This window comes from Gossypium hirsutum, chromosome D05 (assembly GCF_007990345.1).
Source record: "Gossypium hirsutum isolate 1008001.06 chromosome D05, Gossypium_hirsutum_v2.1, whole genome shotgun sequence".
Lineage (NCBI taxonomy): Eukaryota > Viridiplantae > Streptophyta > Magnoliopsida > Malvales > Malvaceae > Gossypium > Gossypium hirsutum.
The window spans coordinates 8,001,961-8,024,094 of record NC_053441.1 but is presented as its reverse complement, the minus strand read 5'-3'; the positions used below and the strand labels follow the sequence as shown (position 1 = coordinate 8,024,094).

Sequence of the window (22,134 nt, the reverse complement as noted above, 5' to 3'; positions counted from 1 at the left end):
AAAATTATCATTTTAATAATTTATATATATTATATTTTTGTAACTTTTTAATAAAACTTTAGTAATTTCTAAAAGTTTTATAACATTTTAATATTATTTCCATAGTATTTTACCATTTTTAAATTTTTAATAATTTAACATAAGTTTTTAATAATTAATTTAAAATTTTAAAGCTTAAGTGCTAATTAAAAAAGTTAATTAAACTATGACTTTTTGCATGTTACATTTTACTACAGGTGAGTTTGGATAGATGGTGTGTTTATTTACGGTTAGTATAAAAATAACGTTGATGATGAGATTAAATATTATAGCGTAAGATCAAAAGTATGTTAAACGTATTGCACCGCATTCGGTCGTTCATCCAAACTCACTCAACATCAATTATAATGTTATTACTTAATAGCTGGTTAAAGGTTTTAATAGAAAAAAAATTCAATACATTCAAATTAGGTGATTAATCAAATGTTGTCTTATAAAGGGTTTAATTCTTTTTAATTATTTTAGGAGTACTGGACGAATGAGTTATGTAAATCAAGGAAACAAAATAAAATAATTAATTCCACCACTCAGATTGATCCGTCCCAATAGAATTAGGAAATTCCAGTAACCAATCAGAAGAATCCTACCCGCCAAAAGAAAAAGGTCGTTTACCGTTTCTTTTCAAACGGGTAAAAGATCTCAGGCGCGTGTGGTCCACACTGTTACACTAGATTTCGAAATCGAAACCTCTGGAACTCCCTAGACAACCTTACTGGTTGACACCCTAAGAAAAGGAGCGGGAGAAAGGAAAATGAATAATCTTTACCCGTCTCGAGTTCTTGATCTAACGGTTGCTATCACACGATCAGAACTTTCCAGAAACCGAACTTCCTTTATAAACAACCAATTTCTCTTCTTGCGTTTCATCGAAAATCGAATCAGTTGAGCTCTGTAAAGTTCTCTCTCAAATTCTTCAACATTTATTGTTTTCTTTCTATACTTGTTTTGTATTTTGTTTTGAGTTGATATGGCTGGCAAAGGCGAAGGTCCGGCGATTGGTATTGATCTCGGCACCACGTACTCGTGTGTTGGTGTTTGGCAACATGATCGTGTGGAGATCATAGCTAACGATCAGGGAAACAGAACGACGCCGTCTTACGTGGGTTTTACAGACACTGAGCGTTTGATCGGCGACGCTGCTAAGAATCAGGTCGCTATGAACCCTACCAATACTGTTTTCGGTAAGTTCTCAGCTCTTTTTAGACATTAGATTGGTTCTTTCGATGCCGTTTAATATTACTTATTTACTGCATTCTTAGTCGTATAATGCCTTTTTTTTTGGTAATCAGTATAGATTTTGAAGTTTTATTTACACCTTTTTGTTAAGAGTTGGAATATAAGGATGACTGTTAATCAGTTAGATGAATTGGTTGTGTTAGTCTGTTACAAATAAGCTGTTCCTAGTAGTTAGAGGGCTCTATATACATTAAAAGAAGTGTTTTGACGCTTCTTGAAATTGAAAGAAAAATCAGATATTGCGTTTCCACTCGTTTCTCTTTTTCTCATTTACTCTGTTCGTTTCTCACAGTTCCATGTTATTTTCTTCTTGATTTCTCGTTGTTTCTTCTTTGTTCTTGCTGGTTCATTGATTGTTTTGCCCGTATAAAGCTTAATACGACAGGGAAATCTAAATTTCGGAAGTTCTATTATCTATTGACATTCAATGGCGTTAATGTTTCTGAATTTTCTGCCGAAGGTTTAACAGATTAATGATTATGTTCTTTAGAATGAAATTTAGATTGAGCTTGGTGAACTTTAAGCTTTAAAATTTACTACTAGGTTATTTTGGAGTGAATTTTTGCTTATTAATTGATTGGTGGTGTTGTATTATTTTCTAGATGCTAAGCGTTTGATCGGTAGAAGATTCAGCGACTCTTCTGTCCAAAGCGACATGAAATTGTGGCCATTTAAGGTCATTCCTGGGCCTGGAGACAAGCCAATGATCGTCGTCACATATAAAGGAGAAGAGAAGCAATTCGCTGCTGAAGAAATATCCTCTATGGTCCTCATGAAGATGAAAGAGATCGCCGAGGCATATCTCGGGTCCACCATCAAAAACGCCGTCGTCACTGTACCAGCTTACTTCAATGATTCCCAGCGTCAAGCCACGAAAGACGCTGGTGTTATTGCTGGCCTCAATGTCATGCGTATAATCAACGAGCCAACTGCTGCTGCCATTGCCTACGGACTTGACAAAAAGGCAGGAAGTTCTGGAGAAAAGAATGTTCTTATTTTTGACCTTGGAGGTGGGACTTTCGATGTCTCATTGTTGACAATTGAAGAAGGAATCTTCGAAGTGAAAGCTACTGCTGGAGATACCCATTTGGGAGGTGAAGATTTTGATAATAGAATGGTGAATCATTTTGTGCAGGAGTTTAAGAGGAAGAACAAAAAGGATATTAGCGGGAACCCAAGAGCTTTGAGAAGGCTGAGAACAGCTTGTGAAAGAGCTAAGAGGACGTTATCTTCAACTGCCCAGACTACAATTGAGATTGATTCTCTGTACGAGGGGATTGATTTCTACACGACAATTACTCGAGCTCGATTTGAGGAGTTGAATATGGATCTGTTTAGGAAATGTATGGAGCCGGTAGAGAAATGCTTGAGAGATGCTAAGATGGACAAAAGCAATGTTCATGATGTGGTTCTTGTTGGTGGGTCTACTAGGATCCCAAAAGTTCAGCAATTGTTGCAAGACTTCTTCAACGGTAAAGAGCTCTGTAAGAGCATTAACCCCGATGAAGCTGTTGCTTATGGAGCTGCTGTGCAAGCTGCAATTTTGAGCGGCGAGGGCAATGAGAAGGTTCAAGATTTGCTGCTTTTGGATGTCACCCCACTTTCCCTTGGTTTGGAAACTGCGGGTGGTGTCATGACTGTCTTGATTCCAAGAAATACCACAATCCCAACCAAAAAGGAACAAGTTTTCTCCACCTACTCTGATAACCAACCTGGAGTTTTGATTCAGGTTTATGAGGGTGAGAGAACAAGAACCAAGGACAACAATTTGCTTGGGAAGTTTGAGCTTTCTGGTATTCCTCCAGCTCCTCGTGGTGTTCCTCAAATCAATGTCTGCTTTGACATTGATGCCAATGGTATTTTGAATGTCTCTGCCGAGGATAAGACCACTGGACAGAAGAATAAGATCACCATTACTAATGATAAGGGTAGATTATCCAAGGAAGAGATTGAGAAGATGGTGCAAGAAGCGGAGAAATACAAGTCAGAGGATGAGGAACACAAGAAGAAAGTTGAGGCCAAGAATGCTCTTGAAAATTACGCTTATAACATGAGGAACACGATTAAGGATGAGAAGATCAGTTCCAAGCTTCCAGCTGCTGATAAGAAGAAGATTGAGGATGCGATTGAGCAAGCAATTCAATGGTTCGATGGAAACCAGCTGGCTGAGGCGGATGAGTTTGAGGACAAGATGAAGGAGCTGGAAGGCATTTGCAACCCAATTATTGCCAAGATGTACCAGGGAGCTGGTGGTGATATGGGTGCTGGACCTATGGATGATGATGGTCCCTCTGTCGGCGGTGGAAGTGGTGCTGGGCCAAAGATTGAGGAAGTGGATTAAGCTGGAGATGGCTTTTAGAGGGCTCATGTTATAAGTGATGGATTTTGTTATTTTGTAATCACCTCTTAAAAAAAACCGAGTAGTACTCGCTGAAACTATATGTAAAAGCCACCTGTTTCCGCTTGAATCAACCATTTGCTTCTTTGCTTTAAAAACTTTAGATGCATAATTTGTGTGTTTTATAGTTGCTGCAATCATATTGATATGCTCCAAAGTAGTCCCAAATGCATACAAGACAACATTACAAGAATCAAATATGAGGCGAGATGGACAGCAAGAGATCAATGAGGAAAAATGTAGGTTTATTTCATTAAAAATTTCCTTTTGGTACAAATAATAGAAAATTGACCACAACACCAACAAAAGTCTCAAGATCGAAAGTCATGACAGCAATAGCTCCTTCGAACCGAGGTGAGGACGAAGGCAGACGCGAACCTCATGTTCTTCAGGACCTGTACGGTGCTTTGGCACTATGATTTCAAGACCTGTTCCGGTCTCATCACCATATGCCTCAAGCTTAGCATCGTCAGGAATCCTGGTTGGTAAAGGTATTTCCCTTATGAACTCTCCCGGAGGACAATGCTCAGGCGATGGATCTGTAAGCTTGAATGTTCTATCGTTTCTCTCTATAAAGGGCATGCAAGCTGTGCTCATAGACGATATCTTTACAACACCATGCGTTAGATTATTCCACCAACTAACTTTCACCCTTTTAAGGTCTGCAAAAGGCAAGCTGATGATAATTAGGTATCCTTCTTCATCCTCATAAATAGTCTTTGCAGCCGTAACCGGCCCATACACATTTCTCATTACTCCACTAAACTCATTTAACCAAGGTGGTTCGATTGGGTGCATCTCTGTGTCATTGACCCTATCATTATGCTGATTAATGAGCAAACAACAGTCTTCATCGTCTCCATTTAGAAACAAATCTTTCTTCCTCTTGTTGCTGACGGGAGAGAGATCCATGACACAACCGTTTGCATGGTTTGATGGCCGAGTTGACAAATTTAAACCAGATCCATTAAGCAACTTTTTTTGATGCGGCTGTGGGTGAGTTTTCAAAGGAGGAAGGGGTCTATCAAGCTCAAATTCCGTGCTAGTAAGGTTCCTCCAGGTACAAAATTCACTTGCTTCGGGTGGGATTGTGAAGTTCAGGTCCCTTCCGGTAAGTTCTATCCACCTCTTTTGATCTTCTTCATCAAGACCTTTGAGGTTGGGTGACGGAACAACCTCGATTCCATGTACACATTGCGGATTAGAGAGACCCCTATAATGCTTTCGCTGCATCCTATGTGATCGAATGAATCCCTTATTGGTACTAAACGGAAAAGGACGCTCCCCTTGACGCGAATGCCCATTCATGTAACTCCTCAACTGCATCTTACCCAAGGCATTCTCAGGCCTCTCCTTAAAAACCCACATATACATGTTCTCCATATCATGCTGTACTAAAAACACATCTAGCTCGAGATCTGACTTATCAAACCCTGAAACTCCACTTCCATCCCTAGTCACCTTAACTTTGGACTTCTCATTGAAGACAGGCTTAAAATAATAGGTAAAGAAAAACCAAGCACCCCAAACACTATCCAATCTCTTGGCACATTTACGCCCACTTTTGGAAACCGTGACCAAAGTATCAACCTCATTGACTTGAGTTCCAAGACCAACATCTAACATATCTAATGGATCAGAGTTCCAGGATTGTGGTGGACTAGGCTCAGCTGATAGAGGAATTAGATTAATATCAGGTGGTCTAGAAAGAGCAATCGGCCTGTTCATCTCTCTGTCTAGTTCCTCATGAGAGACTGAACTTGAATCCATAGATAAAACCGTTGATGGGTGGTGATTCTCAATAGACAAGCTTGTGAGTAAATCTTCTCCCATTATTTAAGACCTTATGCACTATAAGAGTAAGCTGGGAGTATTCCCCTTTTAGTCTAAAGAACAAGTTTTAAACTCAAAAAACCCAACAACCTTTCAGTTCAACACATCCATAAATATCCTAGAAATTTTCACTGTTTTTCTTCCTTATCCACTAGAGAGTTTTCTTGTTTTATTCCCAAAAAACAGCTCCGAATCTCGTCAAATCAAACCCCAAGTTCAAGGAATTAACAAAATCAAAGAAACCCAACAATATTTGACTTATGAATTAGAAACTAATGAACTTTCATTGATGAATATCATCAAAAAAACTTATATCACCCAGTTTTTCTTGCCTTATCTAGAGAAGAATCCTACGAAGGGTAACAAATAGAAATATTAATCCAAAACAGAGAAACTGGAAGATATATATATTTTTAAATAAAATAGATATTAGAAGAAAAAAAATACCTTTCCAAGCGTTGGCCTAGAATCCCAGAAGAGAGATCTCCTTAGGCAATTATCATCTCTGACAAGCAAAAGAGTCTTAGGGCGAGAGACAGGAATTGAAGAGGAAAGCAAAGACAACGTCTACCGTTAAAAATACCGTTTGAAAACGTCAGCCTGTTAGAGACAGACATATGAAGTGACGGTGACGACCTTTAATTTTGGTATTGGAAAAGGAAACTAGAGATAAATGGAAATGAAAATAAAAATGAGAAGCTGATAAGTGAATGGAATGGTCAAAAAGATAGGTTTTAGTATAAAATTATATAATTTTTATTTATTTGGGTCATTGGCCATTGATGTCCCATTGTTCAAGGGAAGAGCCACAGATTTTGGGTTATGTGGGTCTTTACATAGGGATTGCTCAATGAGGTTAAGGGCCCAAACCAAAATCTTGGGCGTGGAACATGAGTTTTTCATTCTTCTTTCTTACATTTCTTCAAACAAAAGTCAGACATGTTATATTTATCCAATTTCAGTGTTTCTTTTCACATTTTTTTAATTTAAATTTAACTACAAAAAAAATTACCAATCATATTTGTGTAGAGTTAAGGAAAAAGACATGGAAAAAGGGTTGATCACACATAATCAGAATATGATTATTTTGTAATCACCTTTAGTTCATATTACATAAAATAGAACACAGCTAGATTTTCATGGATGACGGGTGTATTATTCTTTTTCCATTGTCTTGTAATTAAATCCAGTTAAGGTTTATGTGGAGGCTACCGCGTGGGCTGATGCGTTCACTACCCATTTTACGGGTTTTTTTTTTGTCCATCTTTTCGTTTTTCTATGATTTTCCTTTCAAAAACCTTTGTCTGTCCATGTGAGTTGCTTATTGCCATTTTCCACACACTTCAAAGTTAAATAAGCTATTGTACAAAGAAATTGCCCATACCCCGCCTCCCAATCATATATACCTTTATTTGCTTTCTCTTTCTTTTTCAACACTTCTTCTTTGTTTTCAACTGTTCCAATCTGTATTTCAGCTTCCACAGAATAAAAAATTTCCCTTTCTGTTTCCACTGCCTATATCCACACTGTTTTCATGTTTGCTGAGAAAATTTGGAATGTATAAGGTAAATTTTCCCAGCTTGTGAACTGCAGTAAAAGTCAAAGCTCTCTGGGTCTTTTTGGTTCTTTTTTTTTCCTAGCTACTTCAATATTCCATTGTTGTTTCCTTTAGAATATGTTTGTGTAGCTCACATGGAAGTTGTAGCATGATGGGAAAGTAATTTTTTGCTTTCTTGTTCTTACATTTTTTTTTCTATATATACATTTGGTACAGAGCTGAGAGGGAGAAAAGCTAGTGGAGTTTACTAAACAAGTTTAGATAGAGAGATATGATGTGAATTGGGAAGCAAAGATGAAATCTTTCAGTGGATTAGGGATTGGTTTAAGTTTGGTATTTGGTTGTCTTGTATTGGCTCTTGTTGCTGAGCTTTACTATTTGCTTTGGTGGAAGAAGAGAATTGCTAACGCTGAAGTTGAATACGATTACACCAACTATGTAAAGGATCTTGTTCAACTCTTGTGCTGGAAGAAATCGGCTTCTTTACATGCAACCACAATCCCCAACAGCAGCCAAGGTAGCAATGGTGTGGAGCCAGACCTGGAACTAGGGTCAACCAAGGGTCTGATGCTAAAGGGTTTTGGAGAAGAGGGTGTTGAATCAGAGCTGATGAGGCTCCACAATCTGGCTGGTCCACCTAGATTCCTCTTCACAATCAAAGAGGAAACAAAGGAAGATTTAGAATCTGAAGACAAAGGGTCAAGAAGAAGGAACTTGAATGATGTTATGCTACCTACTGGTGGCACTCCTTTCCATAGTCCTTTGTCTTCTTCACCATTGAAGTCACCTTTGGGTTCATACCACCACCAAGGATTCAATCCTCTCTTTGAATCATCGACGGATGCAGAGTTGAATAAGCTGAGATCTTCACCTCCTCCAGAATTCAAGTTCTTAAGGGATGCAGAAGAGAAACTTTTGAGAAGATTGATGTTAGAAGCTGAGAAAAGGGTACAAGAAAATGGCAGTTCCCTTCAAGATTCTGGTGTTAAAGCTGTTAACACTACAACCATTTCAACGGATGGGATAATAGAAGGGTCTTTCCTTAAATTCATGGTCGGTAAGAACAGGGAACCTCTCCAATATTTACCACACTATCCTTCAAGTTCGTCTCAGGTACTGCCATTGTCTTCTTCTCCTACAACATTCAGACCACCAGACAAGAAAGACAGTATGTATTAGATTCCTGCTAGATGATAATTTATTCTTTTACTCTACCAATTAATTCCTCAAGATGGTTTACTTTACAATCTGCAACATTTTGGTAGGCAGTTAATCTTGAATTAAGACAAATTGACAAATTCTAAGATTGATGTTTAGGATGCTGGTTTGGTTAGTTCAAAGTGGGAGCAATCTGGTTTTGCCCCATCTTCCATGTCCCCTCCTCCATTGTGCTGCTACCAGTTCTCATTTTCTTAAAAGTAAATTCCTATTAGAGATGAGCAATGATAGAAAATGAAGCTTTTAGACAATGTATTTGTACGAGCTAATGATATGTCGAAATGGTGTACAGCTAATCCTTTTGTTTTTCCCAATTAAAACAGTTGGAACCCTCCCTGATTACGGTTTGTCTTTTTGTTAATCAAAAGGCAGCGAAACACGCATGGTAAACTAAAGCTTTCCCACTATCATTATTGATTAACACGATTTTTAATAATTGTATTAAATAAGATGCTCCATTATTGTGCAATTTTAAAAATCAAAATTCAATTGTTGTATTTAAATTATAAGGTGTCACATTTTTAACTAAGTTTACCCATAAAAATTAATATTTTGGCTGCAATTTATCAGCAAAGTTGGCCAAAGTTGATAGGCTAAGGGAGTTGTGAGATTTTACCTAAACAACAAAAATCTTTCATTTTTTTTATCTCGCGATTTGGCCGAAAGCTTGCCCCCACCTTGACTCGACATCTTCATTTTTTTGTTACTTAATAAATTGCTAAAGAACAGTGGTTTTTAAATTTTGAAAGCTTAAATATGAATGCCAACAAATGCTGCAACGTACAGTATTTGAATTGGGTAAAGGAAAAAGATTGATGGAGTGAACAAAGCAGTGAAACCAGACACAGTTTCAATGTTTCATGTGAGCGAGAGAAGCGGACAATGCATGGAAAAGTGGACCAAGTGATTTCAGATCATTTTTGTTGGCTTTCGTTCCATCAATACCTTGAATGACTTGTTTTCTTTTGTGGGTCTTCACTGCAATCTGATTTTAAAAAAAAAAGTTAAATTACAACTAAGTTCATTTTAAAATATGATTTATTCTATTTTGGTTATTTTTTTAAATTTAATCCTTCTAAATAAGATAATTGTGTGAGTTAGTCACTGCTATTAAAATTTTTATTTTTGCTGATGTGACAAATTAGCCCATTGAGTGATTGACATGTGGTATTTTTTTATTAATTTTTAACTGAAATTTAGGGATCTCTCTATAAAATTTAGTGGGAAAAGGATTTGGACTAATTATAAGAAGATCCCTAAACCTTAGTCAAAAGTTAATCAAGAAATGACATGTCAATCACTCAATATGTCATGTCAGTAACCCTTTAAAAGAAAATAAAAATTTAGCGATAGTAACTAATTCGCACAATTATCTTATTTAAAGTGATTAAATTAAGAAAAAAATTAAAGTAACCAAAATAAAATAGACCTTATTTTAGAGTGACCATAAATATAGTTTGCCCTTTAAAAATGGTAGGAACCAGCCCGGTTCATTCATTCAGGTTTCCATAATATCGTGAAAAGATTAAAATAAAATGTTATTCCCTTGTTGTTATCTGGATCTAAACTGGAATAATTTATGTTTAGGATTACCTACAGCAGCTGATTAGATTGGCTAAACCAAAGAAGAAGAAATAGATGAAAAAGGGGTATATTTGATATAAAATTGAGATTGAATAGCGGTGATCCCTGATTTCTCCGGACAACAAACTTTGCCTGATTCTCTTTCTTTTGAGCTTCAAACTTGAACTGTATAAAAATAACTGTTCCTTCGCATCAATAAATTTGTAGTTTCTGAACTTGCTGGTTGGTTGATTTCAATTATCTCTCTCTAAATATAATTTTTTTTAAATTAAGAGTAAATTATAAAAATATTAATATGTTAACGTTATTAAAATTTAATATTTTAATTACTCTTCCTTTAAATTATTAATGATAATTTTGATATTTTTTTTATTAGCATAATAATAAATTTAATTTTCTGTTGTTTACATATTCTATCAATTTAGTCATAAATCTAAAAATATCAATAAATTTAATCCTCAACTTTATACATTCTATTAATTTATTCTTAAATTCTTAAAAATTTAAAATTTAAAAACTTTAAAAAATAAAAATCATTTAAATTTTTATTAAATACATATAAAATTATAAAAATATTTATAAATAAATGAATATATATTTCTCATTTGTTAACAGAAATTTATTTTATTAAAATAATAGTTTTATAAATAAGATAATAATCTTATAAATAAGCAATTTAGGAGGCCATGAAGAAAACTTACGTAAATTAAACTTTTTTTTCATTTTTAACATTAACGGTCATTGTGTTTAGGTTGAGTCAAAATTATAATCTAAAGTTAAAAAAAATATGAGAAGCCAATGTCTTTAGGTTTAAGTCGATGTGCTTGAAGGCAGGCATGATTGAGATACATAGATAGAGATAATGTTTGAGAGACCCAGCAGGTGGAAGACCATGCCGATAGTTCTACAACCAAATTCTACTTTAATGGTGATATGATGAAAGATGTGGAAATTAAGGAATTTGGTGTAAGGGTTATTGGTGCTAGTGGTTGTAGGTGAAGGTGGTGCTCAACGCTTGACAAACTTGACAAGGATTAAGTAGCAAAGCCAGACATATAATAAAGTTTATTATTTATAAAATAAGTTCAAAAAAAGAAGAAGAAGAAAAAATTGAATCAAGGATTGTTTGTGAGTTTTTTAATATTTTGTTTATAAAAAGTATTATTTTAATAAATAAATTCCATGTAAAAAAGAAAAAGAAAAATGGGTAATCATTTATTCATAATTTTGTATACATTTTGTAAAATATTATATATTTTTATCGAAAAATAACTTTTAAATAATTTTTTATTATTTTGAATTGTCAAGAAGTTAAACTAAATTGCCAAATGTGTAAAGTTGATGGCTAAATTTGTAGAATTTTGTAGCATTAAAACTAAATTGATAGAATTTGTAAATATTGGAGGATTAAATTTTTTATTATGTCAATAAAATAGGCTATTTTTAGTGATTTAATGGAGGAGTGACCAAAATATTAAAGTTTGATAAAGTCATTGACTAAAATAAAAAATTTTAGACCTGGATAACCAAAATAGGAACATGCTAATAGTTGGATGACTGTTTTTATAATTTATCCAAAAATTAATTGCAATTTTCTTAAAAGAAGAAAAGAAGATTGATGAATGGTTGATATTATGGAAGTAATGGTCTGTAGTTGATATATCAATGTTTAGGAAAGAAAGAGCATAAAGATAGGCTAAATACAAAAGAAAACAAATCATTTTCATGAATGGGGACGTCTATTAATAAAACTAGTGTTGTAGGTTGATCGAAAATGAGAATCAAATTTAGAGACAAATCCAAACGCAATGGCCATACTCATGCCTACACTAATTATAATGCAAATAAATCGATGTTTCGTCTTTTTGAAACAGGGTGTTGTCATTCACCTTTAAAAAACATATATACATTGAAATTTTTAGTTATAATAAAGACTAAATTTGATGTATTCACCAATATATAGGGAGAACACACACTATTAAAATGGCGAGGAAAAACATCTCAAAGAAACATATATGGAATTTCCTATATTTTTTATTTTTAAATATCATTAAAAAACTAAAATGTTTAGATTTTTATTAATTTTCTTGAACTAAACTCATTAAAAAAATGCATACAAGCCCATAAAGATTATTGTTTCGGGCTGTTCAAACTGAAACAACTGACCCAACTACTTTATCTTCGATTAGGATCCGACCCACCACATTGTTCCATATATATATATAAGGCCCTACAGGCCGAGGCCGATTAATCCGTTCCTCTGTTTGTTTGCCTATTCCCTTGTTTATTCCCCTTGTTATGTATGCATTAAGCTTGTATCTATTTCCAAATTGTTTGAGAATTATTTCTATGCAGTGTTCAGAGTACATTTTTATGGTGATTGTCTGTTTGATTTAGTGGTAGTTTTAGCTGAAAACTTGGTTTTTATACCCGAATAATTTGGAAATTTTGATGGTAGATGGATAGTTTTTGTTATACTATCGTTCATGCCAAGACACGTGGCAAGTCAGAAAGGCACTCAAATAGTAAGCCTACCACCGGTGAACCGAGAGGTCACCTGCGAGTTTTCTCTTCTGGGATGATCATTTGAACAAGTGCAGGCTATGTGGGTCCTTGAGCTTCATTAGGAACATAAAATTGTTGGTCACCAAACACTACGCGTATTCAATTGATCCATATCATCAAGTCAGAATAAATTATAGGATTTGTCCCATCACATACATCCTCATCCCTTTGAAAACATTCACTTGAAGCGTCCCGTAATGATGGCTTAATAGCAAGTCTAACACATTAACGTGACCTTACATGAAACTCTCGCCTATAAATACCTCCAGGAATAAGGAAGAAATTATTGACTCCCTAAGATACTAAGCCTATACTATGTTAATTCACCTTTAGCCCTCAGCCTTCATACTCTCCTTATCTCCACTCTTTACAACTTCTGACTATTCTCCCTGACTGAATGAATCGGCCTCCACAATAGCCACCATTTTCTCCTACATATTATCTCCTTGTTGTATTATTGTATCAACAATTCTTTGATTTATGCAATATTAATGCATTTTCGTTGATTGTTTTAGAGTTTTCCTTGCAGACATTTAGTTTTGTGAATAGGAAAATTAATGATGTTGAGAAGCACAAATAAAAGAGAATTCCACGTAAAAGGTACGGACTTGGGCTCATATATGATTGTTACTTTTTTCAAGATTGTGCTTAAATTTTACTAAGTTTGTGCCCCTTGTTATAGATATGAATTCCCTTTGCTTCGGTCTTAATAATAGTATGAGAATTAGCTGTGATTGTGTCAAAGGATAGGAAAATGGACAATTTTGATATATCAGTATACAAGATTGCAAATAGCTTAAAATTCGTTATAAGAGAGTGCATTGTGCAAGTAATGTCTACCTAGTAATCACCATTTTCAGCTTAACCCACCAACTATGAAACTGGCTGTCCTTTGGGGTTCATGTTCTTTTCCTCCTTGCACATGTGTTTAAGAACAAGGAGGAAACATGCCCTTTTTGGTGTTATCAAACATGTTATGCTGAGGTCAGTATTTAATTTAGGTTATCATGACTGAAACCAAACATTGTGGTTTATTATCTTGTGGTCTGCCAAGAATAGGTAAACCTGGGGTAGCATTAATGATAACCTACAGAGGCTTAACAGGGAAACGAAGTAGCTTAGGTTTCTTTTTTTGTCGTAGAGAAAAATGATAAATTTACGCATCATTCTTCAAGTTCATCGATTTCAGTGGTTCAGTAGAGCAAACAAGTCTATTGGGTTGTTGGCTACAGAACATTGATGTATCAATGTCTAATAGTTTCTTTTTTGCTGGTGGTAAAAGAAAGATTGTGGATAAAATTTTATGTATTTATCAAATAAATATTCTACCGGCTAAATAATTTTTGGGATTTTTCACCTAAATATTATAAAAAATAAATTATTTACTTATACAATGTGTTTAAAATTATTTATTAAAACCATACAAAATGAACAATATTTTTAAAAAAAATTAACAACAAATTGTCATTATTCATGGAGATTTGAGATGCTAAGGTGGTATGTCATATATCGGTCTAACAAGACAGTCATTTCGAAATCTCAAATCACCACCGTCATTATTATTAAAAATAATATTTTGATAAATAATTTAGACCATAAAAAATATATTTTTATATTACTTTTTCATATATTTGACACGTGTCAAGATTGAGTGTATAGTGGTTATGCGGCATTATGTCTTTACTTCAAAATTGAGTGGTTTAAAATTTGGCATTTTAATTTCCACACCCTATAATGAGAATGATTGTGATTCAAAAGAAAATATTGTTAGCATTTATTTAATTGAAAGAAGGAAAAGAAGAAAAGGAGAAAAGTTGCGGCCAATTAATGTTAAAAGCAGAAAGCGAAAAGCTGAAACTGAATTTTCTTTTGGTGTAGGATGTGGGGAAAAGCAAACATACCCCGTCCCTTATCCCTTTTGCTTTTCAGAGGAGATTGATATTTGAAATGCATACTTAATTCCAGCCGAACTTTGGGCCAAATGACTACTGCTTGAATTTGATTGGCAATCTATCACATAAAATTATAGCTGATATGACAGGCCACTACACCAGAAGCTCAATATTACGGAGATCATTGTGAATTTGGACTCAAATTCAAACACAAAGTTGAGCCAAATTGCTTTGAAATCCAATGAAAGAATACAAAAGAAAAAAAAGGAAGACAATGTTTTTGGCTGACGTTAGCTATGAATTATTAAAGTAATGGAAGTGTCTTTTTCTGCATGCATCCCCAGCTCTTTTAACCTTAAGAACTGAGTCTATGGTAAAAGCCATGGCCTAACCTGATCAATTACTGATCTTCTTATTAGTGCATGTTGAATACCCTACAAATCTCTCTCTCAAAGGACGCTGATGAACGATATGGTGAGGTACAGAAACAACGTTGAAAACTGTAGTATGGCATAGCTTTTGTTTGGGACTTAAAAGTGACAGTGTATCATATTGTTGTTGTCAGATTTTCATGTGCAATTATTACGAGGTAAAGTTTCGGTCAATCAAATGGAAGGTATCCAATCCAACTTCAATATCTACATTTCTCTTTTATTTTCTCCATTACGATTTACTTTGTGTCCAAAAAACACAAACAAGATTCGGGTTGGCGAGAGCTTGAATTTTTGTGAAGGGTCCAAATCCAAAAATTAACGCGCTGCCACATGTATTTCAGTGTTTTGACAGCTGATAAGGAACTGTATCTTTCTTTTTTGCAGAGTGGGAAACCATGTCTGCGGGCCTTATCTAGTTGCCCCCCTCCCCCTCTCCTCCTATCCCTCCATTTTCTACCAAATAAGTACATAATATTCTTATATATATACAAGCTATATATGTGTAAAAGAAATAGAGTTCATTTGCAGCAGCATCTAGGTACAGACCATCCTTGGCCCGCGGGTTAGCTATACATTCAAAATTATAACAAATAAGTACATAATATTCTTATATATATACAAGCTATATATGTGTAAAAGAAATAGAGTTCATTTGCAGCAGCATCTAGGTACAGACCATCCTTGGCCCGCGGGTTAGCTATACATTCAAAATTATAACAAATAATAATGTTGGTGCATGAGTTTTAAATATGGAAAAGGCCTTTGGAGCGATACTGTAGTTCATAGGGACAGAGAGAGGAGAGTGGAGACGCGTCTCATTGTCTCAGCTAAAACCCTAGTTAATTAGATTGCAGGTGAGTGGTGGTGACATCCATATGTGTATATATATGTATGTATATAAATAGTCTAAAGTATACGCGGATTTGCACTTTTCCTTTGAAGTAAATGCTGGCGGAGGGAGGGGACAGACGAATTTGTTAAAGCTGCAAATTTACTTCCTTTCCAACTATTATTAAATCTGTACGCGACAGCTTTTGAGTATGAAATTCAGCCTAAGGTCGTACTCTGTCCATAAATTGATAGGGAATTAGATTCCAGGGCCATCAACTCCATTTTTTGTAAGCTTTAGTTAATATATTCAATGTGTGTATATATATGTGCATCATCATGCATGCAAAGCAAAGCAAAACAAAACAAAGAAAAAAAAAGGAAAAAGAAAAGTTAAAGAGATTGAATAATTAATGGCAATAAAACAAAACTACATGCACGTGGAAGATAAACTGTATAACCCCCACTCGAGAACTATAGCTATATAGCAATGATAATATTAAATGTTTACTTCTTTTTTTCATATTGAAGAATATATAGGTTAATATATATATATGCATGGCTAATGAGCTTCCAATATTTAAGAAAAACATGCATTAACTTTAAGAAGAACAAAGAAAATTATTCAAACATCTAGAGTTTAGCCAGCCTAGAGCTTAAAGAACAAGGCTGAGGAAAACTAGGCTAAATGTCGGTGCTTAATTATGAATGATTATATGTTATGCTTTATAAACATTTATACATAAGCTGCCCTAAAGTACTAATAGATAAAGAACAAATATATATATTTAATTAAGGCTTTTTATTGAAAAGTTGATCATGTTTTCAAGGAAAAGGAGACGTTAATGGGGAACTCGAGAATGAACAACTGTAATAAAAGAATATATACATACAAAATCAAGTGCAAAATTTCTTTTACAGAAACATTAATTTTTACATTCACGAATGTAATTCTATCGTTAAATTCAATGATGAATTGTATAGTGTTTAGTTGATGAACACGTATCGTGGGTCACTTTGATTGATTCCGAGAAAATAATAATGGTGAAATGAAAAGGTGATAATTTGTTGAGCACTAAAACTAATAGTAATGAACAGTGGACAAGATGAAAAAAGAAGGCTTATAGGTGAAGAAAAAACTTCACCCACTCAAAACCCTAATAATATAATAAAACAAAAAGGAGAGATGAGAGAATAATGAAAGAATAATAAGAACCGAAATAAATAAATAACTAAACAAAAGCCATCTCCTTCCCCCCACCTCCCCTTCTTTTTATTTCTCTTTTCTCTTTGCTTTCTTGGCTTCTGGTATTCCCTTAGTGTGATTCTCCGCCTTATTTTTCCTAAAGAACATATCAACCTTTATAAAAGAAAGCCAAAAATTAACCATGGTTTTCCCATCTGTTCCAGTTTATTTAGATCCTCCCAATTGGCAGCAGGCAAGGGTTTTTGTTCTCTTTTCTTTTTCTTCATCAATTTCTATCCACAGATAAAGCTAATTGAAAAGATAAATATTCGTATTCCTTTGTGATATTTTCCTGAATATACCAAATTTTAATTTTCGTTGTTGTATATTATCTATGTTTTTCAGCAGCTTAATCATCAGCAAGGAGCTAGCAGTGAAAATCCTCAGCTCCAACCTCTTCCTACTGATCATCATGTTGGAGCTTCTGGTTCCATTAGGGCTGGTTCCATGGCTGATCGAGCCAGGCTAGCCAAGGTTCCACAACCAGAAGCAGCTCTGAAATGTCCACGCTGCGAGTCCACCAACACCAAATTTTGCTACTTCAATAACTATAGCCTGACACAGCCACGTCACTTTTGCAAGACTTGTCGGCGGTATTGGACTAGAGGAGGAGCTCTTAGGAATGTCCCAGTAGGCGGAGGATGCCGAAGAAACAAGAAGAAGAAAAGCAGTAGTAGCTCAAAACCCTCGGGTTCTGCTGAGAGGCAAAGTGGTTCAAATTCAATCAATACTGTTATTCCTTCTGAAATCACTGCTCACCTGCCACATCAAACACCTCATTTACCTTTTATGGCTTCTTTGCAAAATTTTTCTCAGTATGGTATAGGAAATATTGGCTTAAACTTTGGTGGAATTCATGGTCAGATAGGAGCAACAAGTGGCGGTAGTGAGCGATCTGATATGGGGTTTCAGATAGGAACAAACTCAGACATGAGCAATGCCATTTTATCAGTAAGGTCAGGCTCTCATCAGCAGTTCCCATTCATTGAGCCAACTAATGGTTTATATCCATTACAAAGTGAGTATATAGGGGCATCACCTTCAATGGTGGAAGAAAGCCAGCTTCTTCGTTCCACAAGTTCAAGCTCTAGGGTTTCTCAGCGAGGTCCAGTGAAAATGGAAAACAACAATCAAGGGCTAAATCTATCAAGACCATTGCTGGGTGTTTCGGATCAGAATAATCAGTATTGGGGAGGAAACAGCTGGACAGATTTATCAGGTCTCAAGTAGTCATCTCGTACTGATCATCTCTTATAGCTAGTTTCAATCTTTCTTGATTGACAGCAGCTTAAAGCTGACCTTGAAGCTTCGGCTGCTTCATTCAAGCTTTAATGGCAAATTATAGTTGACATAAAGTAGCAATGTTCCTTTATCAGTCTTTCGCAAACTCCAAGTCTACGGTAAATTTGCAAAGTGCAATGTGGAACTTATCTCTTATCATCATCATCATCATCTTTCTGTCGAAGGAACAACAAAGATCGGTAAAATTAATGTTTGTTTCATACTCTATGCTTTTAATTTTGGGTTTTCTTAAAATATGTGTTTGGGTTTTCTTTTCTTTTCTTTTTTGTTTGCATGGGCTTGTTTGCAGATTTTTCCTATATTTGTGTTTGAAGTTATGGGATCTCTTATCTGACATGAATGGTATAAGCTAATTACTCTGAAATATCCTTTATGGTAACTTCTTTCTCTTGATTGTTTTTCTTCTTTCATTATTGTTTTTACGAAGGAAGCAACACCATGAAGATTGAAGTTAAGAAAGTAGTCCTTTCTGCATTTATCACCCACATTTTGAAAATTAAAAGAATAAGCAAGAAAATAATCTAACACTACTGTATGTTGCATAAAATCATAGTACTAAAATTTGCTTCCCATATATTTTTCCTGTTTTTTTAAAGAATATTGTTGGAATTGTAGCTGAACATGAAAGTTGATGAAGCCGTCTGCAAATTGGTTTCTCATCAACCAAATGCAACTAGAGGGTGAAATTTATGATCATGACACGATATATATATTAACATATACATATATATACATGCACTTGGAAATCCGTTTGGTTTCATTCATGATTCATGAATTCCCAATCCCCCATTTGAGGTTAAGAATCTCTCTTAGCATGTTTATTGGCTTAGAATCGATATTTCATGTTGCAACTGGCACTTGTTGGTTGTCAAATATTGATTCCTTCTCCCATGGCTTTTCCATTTCCTTTCTTTTATGTAAGTACGTGCTTGGATAGAGGTTGAAGTAAAACCACTAGTTCCGCAATTTTAACTAAGTTTTTATCGATCAAACCAAAGTTTGAATAACTTTATATCATCCCCAGGGGAATCTGTTCATCTGCATGGATCTGATCCTTACCTTTTATTATAAGCATCATTAAATTGAGTGTATATGTATATATAATAGGGACTTAAAATTTTTAAGTTAAATCAAGACAAAGAATCCAAGGAAACGCCAACAATCCCACCAAAAACCGAAGTTGATTGAAGTATTCTAGCTGTCTAGAAGCTTTATAGAAAGAATAATAGCTAGTAATGTTTTTTTTTTCAAGTATATAGGAATGGGGCGGTCAAAAGAAGTGAACATATCTGTTTTGTTTCTCTGTTCTTTTCTTTACTTTACTTTTCTTTTGAATATGGGTAAGCTTTCAAATAAGATCCCAGAAAACTAAAGATCAGATTTGATAAAAGAAATTAAAGGTGCAAGATCTTTCATGAATAATAATTACAGAGTAAAAGATGAAATAGTGTAATATTATAAGATTTAGAACTCAAAAACTAGGGTTGGTTTTGTCTTTAAAGGAAAAAGAGGGGGGGAGGGGGGAATCAAAGATTCAAGGGAGGGGAAATTTGCTTTTTGCAAGAACCAAGACAGTGCCTGTAAGAACGAATTAAGCAAATCCAAACCCCAAAAAAAAGACCAAACCAGTCTCTGTCTTTCTGATAGTCAGTTGGACATAGAACCTAGAAAGTAATAATAATAACAAGAAAAAAAAAGCAAGTACAGTCACTTTGGCGACGATTTGTGAGGAAGAAAGCCACAATGTTAATTTGATCATATTTGGGTGGTGGGGATTTGTGGTAATAAAGAGCAAATGAAACTATGAAACTATGAAACGAAGCTGGCAGGCCCAAAGTTTCAAGGTTAAATGTAGTTTAGGACTGTCTATGTTCTTTGTTTCTTTTTATGCCTTTTTTTCCTTCTTTATCTCGCCGCTGTACTTGTTAACTCTATCACACTCATATATTATAACGAAATGTCGTTATAATATTGGATTTTTAAAAAAATTAATATTTTGTATTTTATTTTAACTCTTTATAATTATTTTTTTATTTATAATTGTAAAGTACAATCTTTATTAAATTAATTATCTATTACAACATATGATCTAAATTTTTAAGTGAAGTTATAACTAGTTCATATAAGTAAGCTTAACAATTACCATTTATTAAATGAGAACGATATTAATTAAAATATTATTTAAATAAAATGATTAAATTTCACGTGAAGAAATCTAATAATCATATTGAAAATAATCTTTAATTAGTGAAATTAAATATATCAATTCAATAAACTATTAAGTTTCCTAATTAAATATTCTATTATGAACTTGGAGCATCATAAACTTATAAATTGATTACTCGAATCTAGTAACTCATGATAAATTAATTTAATTTGATAACTCATTGATTAATTGAACTTGTTAGATTTATGAATTTTATAATTAATCATGTGAAAGAATGTAAAATAAAATATGCATGAAAGTAATAATACTTACACCTGTTATATGTTTTTTAATTTTGTTGATTTGATTTCCCCTTTCTTGCTTTGTTTGATGAAAATTCACAATGATTATTTCTCTATAACATGTCGTTATAGGTGTATAACAACCTCCTCTGGCCAAAATCTAGATAGACAAATGAGACTATTTAAAAAAAAAGCTAATTTTTTTTAGAAATAATAGCATTACACGATTACAATATTAAAGCATAGACTAAAATATTGATGAATTATTTCTATCCCTCAACAATAAATCATGCATCGAACTTGGAGGCTCTTCAAAGTAGAATAATCCTAAGACACCATTAGGAGCATATTTTGTCATTTGGTTTGCAACTTCGTTCAGAGATGTCAGAATATGGCAAAATTAGACTTTCCAGTTCCGGGTTAACAATTGATCTACGTTTAATTCATGTACTTTTTGTACATTTAAAATCTAGTCATTTTACTTTTATTTGAAGGACTTTAGTCTTTGATCTACTTTTTGGATTTAAAATGCAAGTCTAATTGTCAATGCTATTGAAATTCTTTTGTTAAATTTGAGTTCATTACAACACCATTTCTTTTTGTTACATGGCTATCAAGTGAGTACATTTTTATTTCAAAATGTCACACCAATGAATCTAACAAAATATTTTAACGGTGTTAAGAATTGGAAATTTTAAAATATGGAAAATATAGTGATTAAATTCCTAAAAGTAGAAGTAGAGGTGTTGAATTCCAAATGTATGAAGAATACAAGGATTAGGACCATATTTCATCCACAAATAAAATTAGTATTATTTAAAATTAACAACTTGTTAATAATAAATTAACTTTTTTAATAAAAATATCAATAAATATGTTAAATTTAGAAATATACATCACATTGAAATATTAATATGAGAAAGTACCAAATGCCACCTAATTGGGTAAAAAGACCTTCGGTTGCTCTCAATTTCAATATTGAGTAATTTAGCCTCTCTTAAAAAATGAAACAATTTTGTCTCTCTCAATTTTGAAAAAGCAACAAAAGACAATTAATCGTGATGTTAATTTCTTTGGCCAATTTATCCTAATTTTTATTGATATAATTATGTCAATTTTGTCTTAATTCTAAAAAATTAATAATTTTAACCCTAAGCATTTACACATTCTATCAATTTGATCCTGATTCTAATTTTTTTGATATCCAATGAGGGTTAAGTTTGTTGATTTTTTTAGAATCGAGACTAAAATGATAAAATTTGCAAGCATTGAAGGTTAAATTTTGTTATTATACCAATAAAAAACAATGTAAGTTGACAGAAAAAAAATGTCATCATTATTGTCTTTAATAGCTCATTTTCAAAATTTAAAATCTAATATTCTGATTTCTGTAAAATAGAGTAATCTGCTTTATATCAAAATTAAAAGGGATGGAATAGTTTAGTATCTACATGATACACTCAAGGAGTAAAACAAACCGTTAGATCGAACATTCCTGTTTTTGAAAACATAGCTGAATCCCTATCTCTAATTGTTCACAGTCTTGGGTTAAT

General features: G+C 33.8%; 4 protein-coding genes across 5 annotated transcripts; 3 read left to right on the top strand and 1 right to left on the bottom strand.

The window, feature by feature from the left end:
- Window positions 1-705: 705 nt before the first annotated feature.
- Window positions 706-3,771, top strand: LOC107906541 (heat shock cognate 70 kDa protein 2). Its single transcript, XM_016833569.2, has 2 exons — window positions 706-1,220; window positions 1,878-3,771. The coding sequence occupies exons 1-2, from the start codon at window positions 1,007-1,009 to the stop codon at window positions 3,614-3,616; spliced, it is 1,953 nt and encodes a 650-aa protein (XP_016689058.1). The 5' UTR covers window positions 706-1,006; the 3' UTR covers window positions 3,617-3,771.
- Window positions 3,772-3,901: 130 nt separating this feature from the next.
- LOC107906542 (uncharacterized) lies at window positions 3,902-6,218 on the bottom strand. The gene is made up of 3 exons (XM_016833570.2): window positions 6,090-6,218; window positions 5,954-6,011; window positions 3,902-5,856 (listed from the first exon to the last, which is right to left on the bottom strand). Exon 3 carries the CDS (start codon window positions 5,504-5,506, stop codon window positions 3,998-4,000), a length of 1,509 nt encoding a protein of 502 aa, XP_016689059.2. The 5' UTR covers window positions 5,507-5,856; window positions 5,954-6,011; window positions 6,090-6,218; the 3' UTR covers window positions 3,902-3,997.
- Window positions 6,219-6,652: 434 nt separating this feature from the next.
- On the top strand, window positions 6,653-8,578 carry LOC107906543 (uncharacterized). Its single transcript, XM_016833571.2, has 2 exons — window positions 6,653-7,071; window positions 7,281-8,578. Exon 2 carries the CDS (start codon window positions 7,359-7,361, stop codon window positions 8,241-8,243), a length of 885 nt encoding a protein of 294 aa, XP_016689060.2. The 5' UTR covers window positions 6,653-7,071; window positions 7,281-7,358; the 3' UTR covers window positions 8,244-8,578.
- An 8,203-nt stretch (window positions 8,579-16,781) lies between these two features.
- On the top strand, window positions 16,782-18,497 carry LOC107906545 (dof zinc finger protein DOF2.2). Of its 2 annotated transcripts, none has more exons than XM_016833573.2 (2): window positions 16,782-17,024; window positions 17,180-18,497. In XM_016833573.2, the coding sequence occupies exons 1-2, from the start codon at window positions 16,974-16,976 to the stop codon at window positions 18,059-18,061; spliced, it is 933 nt and encodes a 310-aa protein (XP_016689062.1). In that variant the 5' UTR covers window positions 16,782-16,973; the 3' UTR covers window positions 18,062-18,497. The 2 variants fall into 2 exon arrangements, with proteins under 2 accessions (XP_016689062.1, XP_016689061.1); XM_016833572.2 differs by having other exon boundaries at window positions 16,783-17,024; window positions 17,177-18,497.
- Window positions 18,498-22,134: the final 3,637 nt, after the last annotated feature.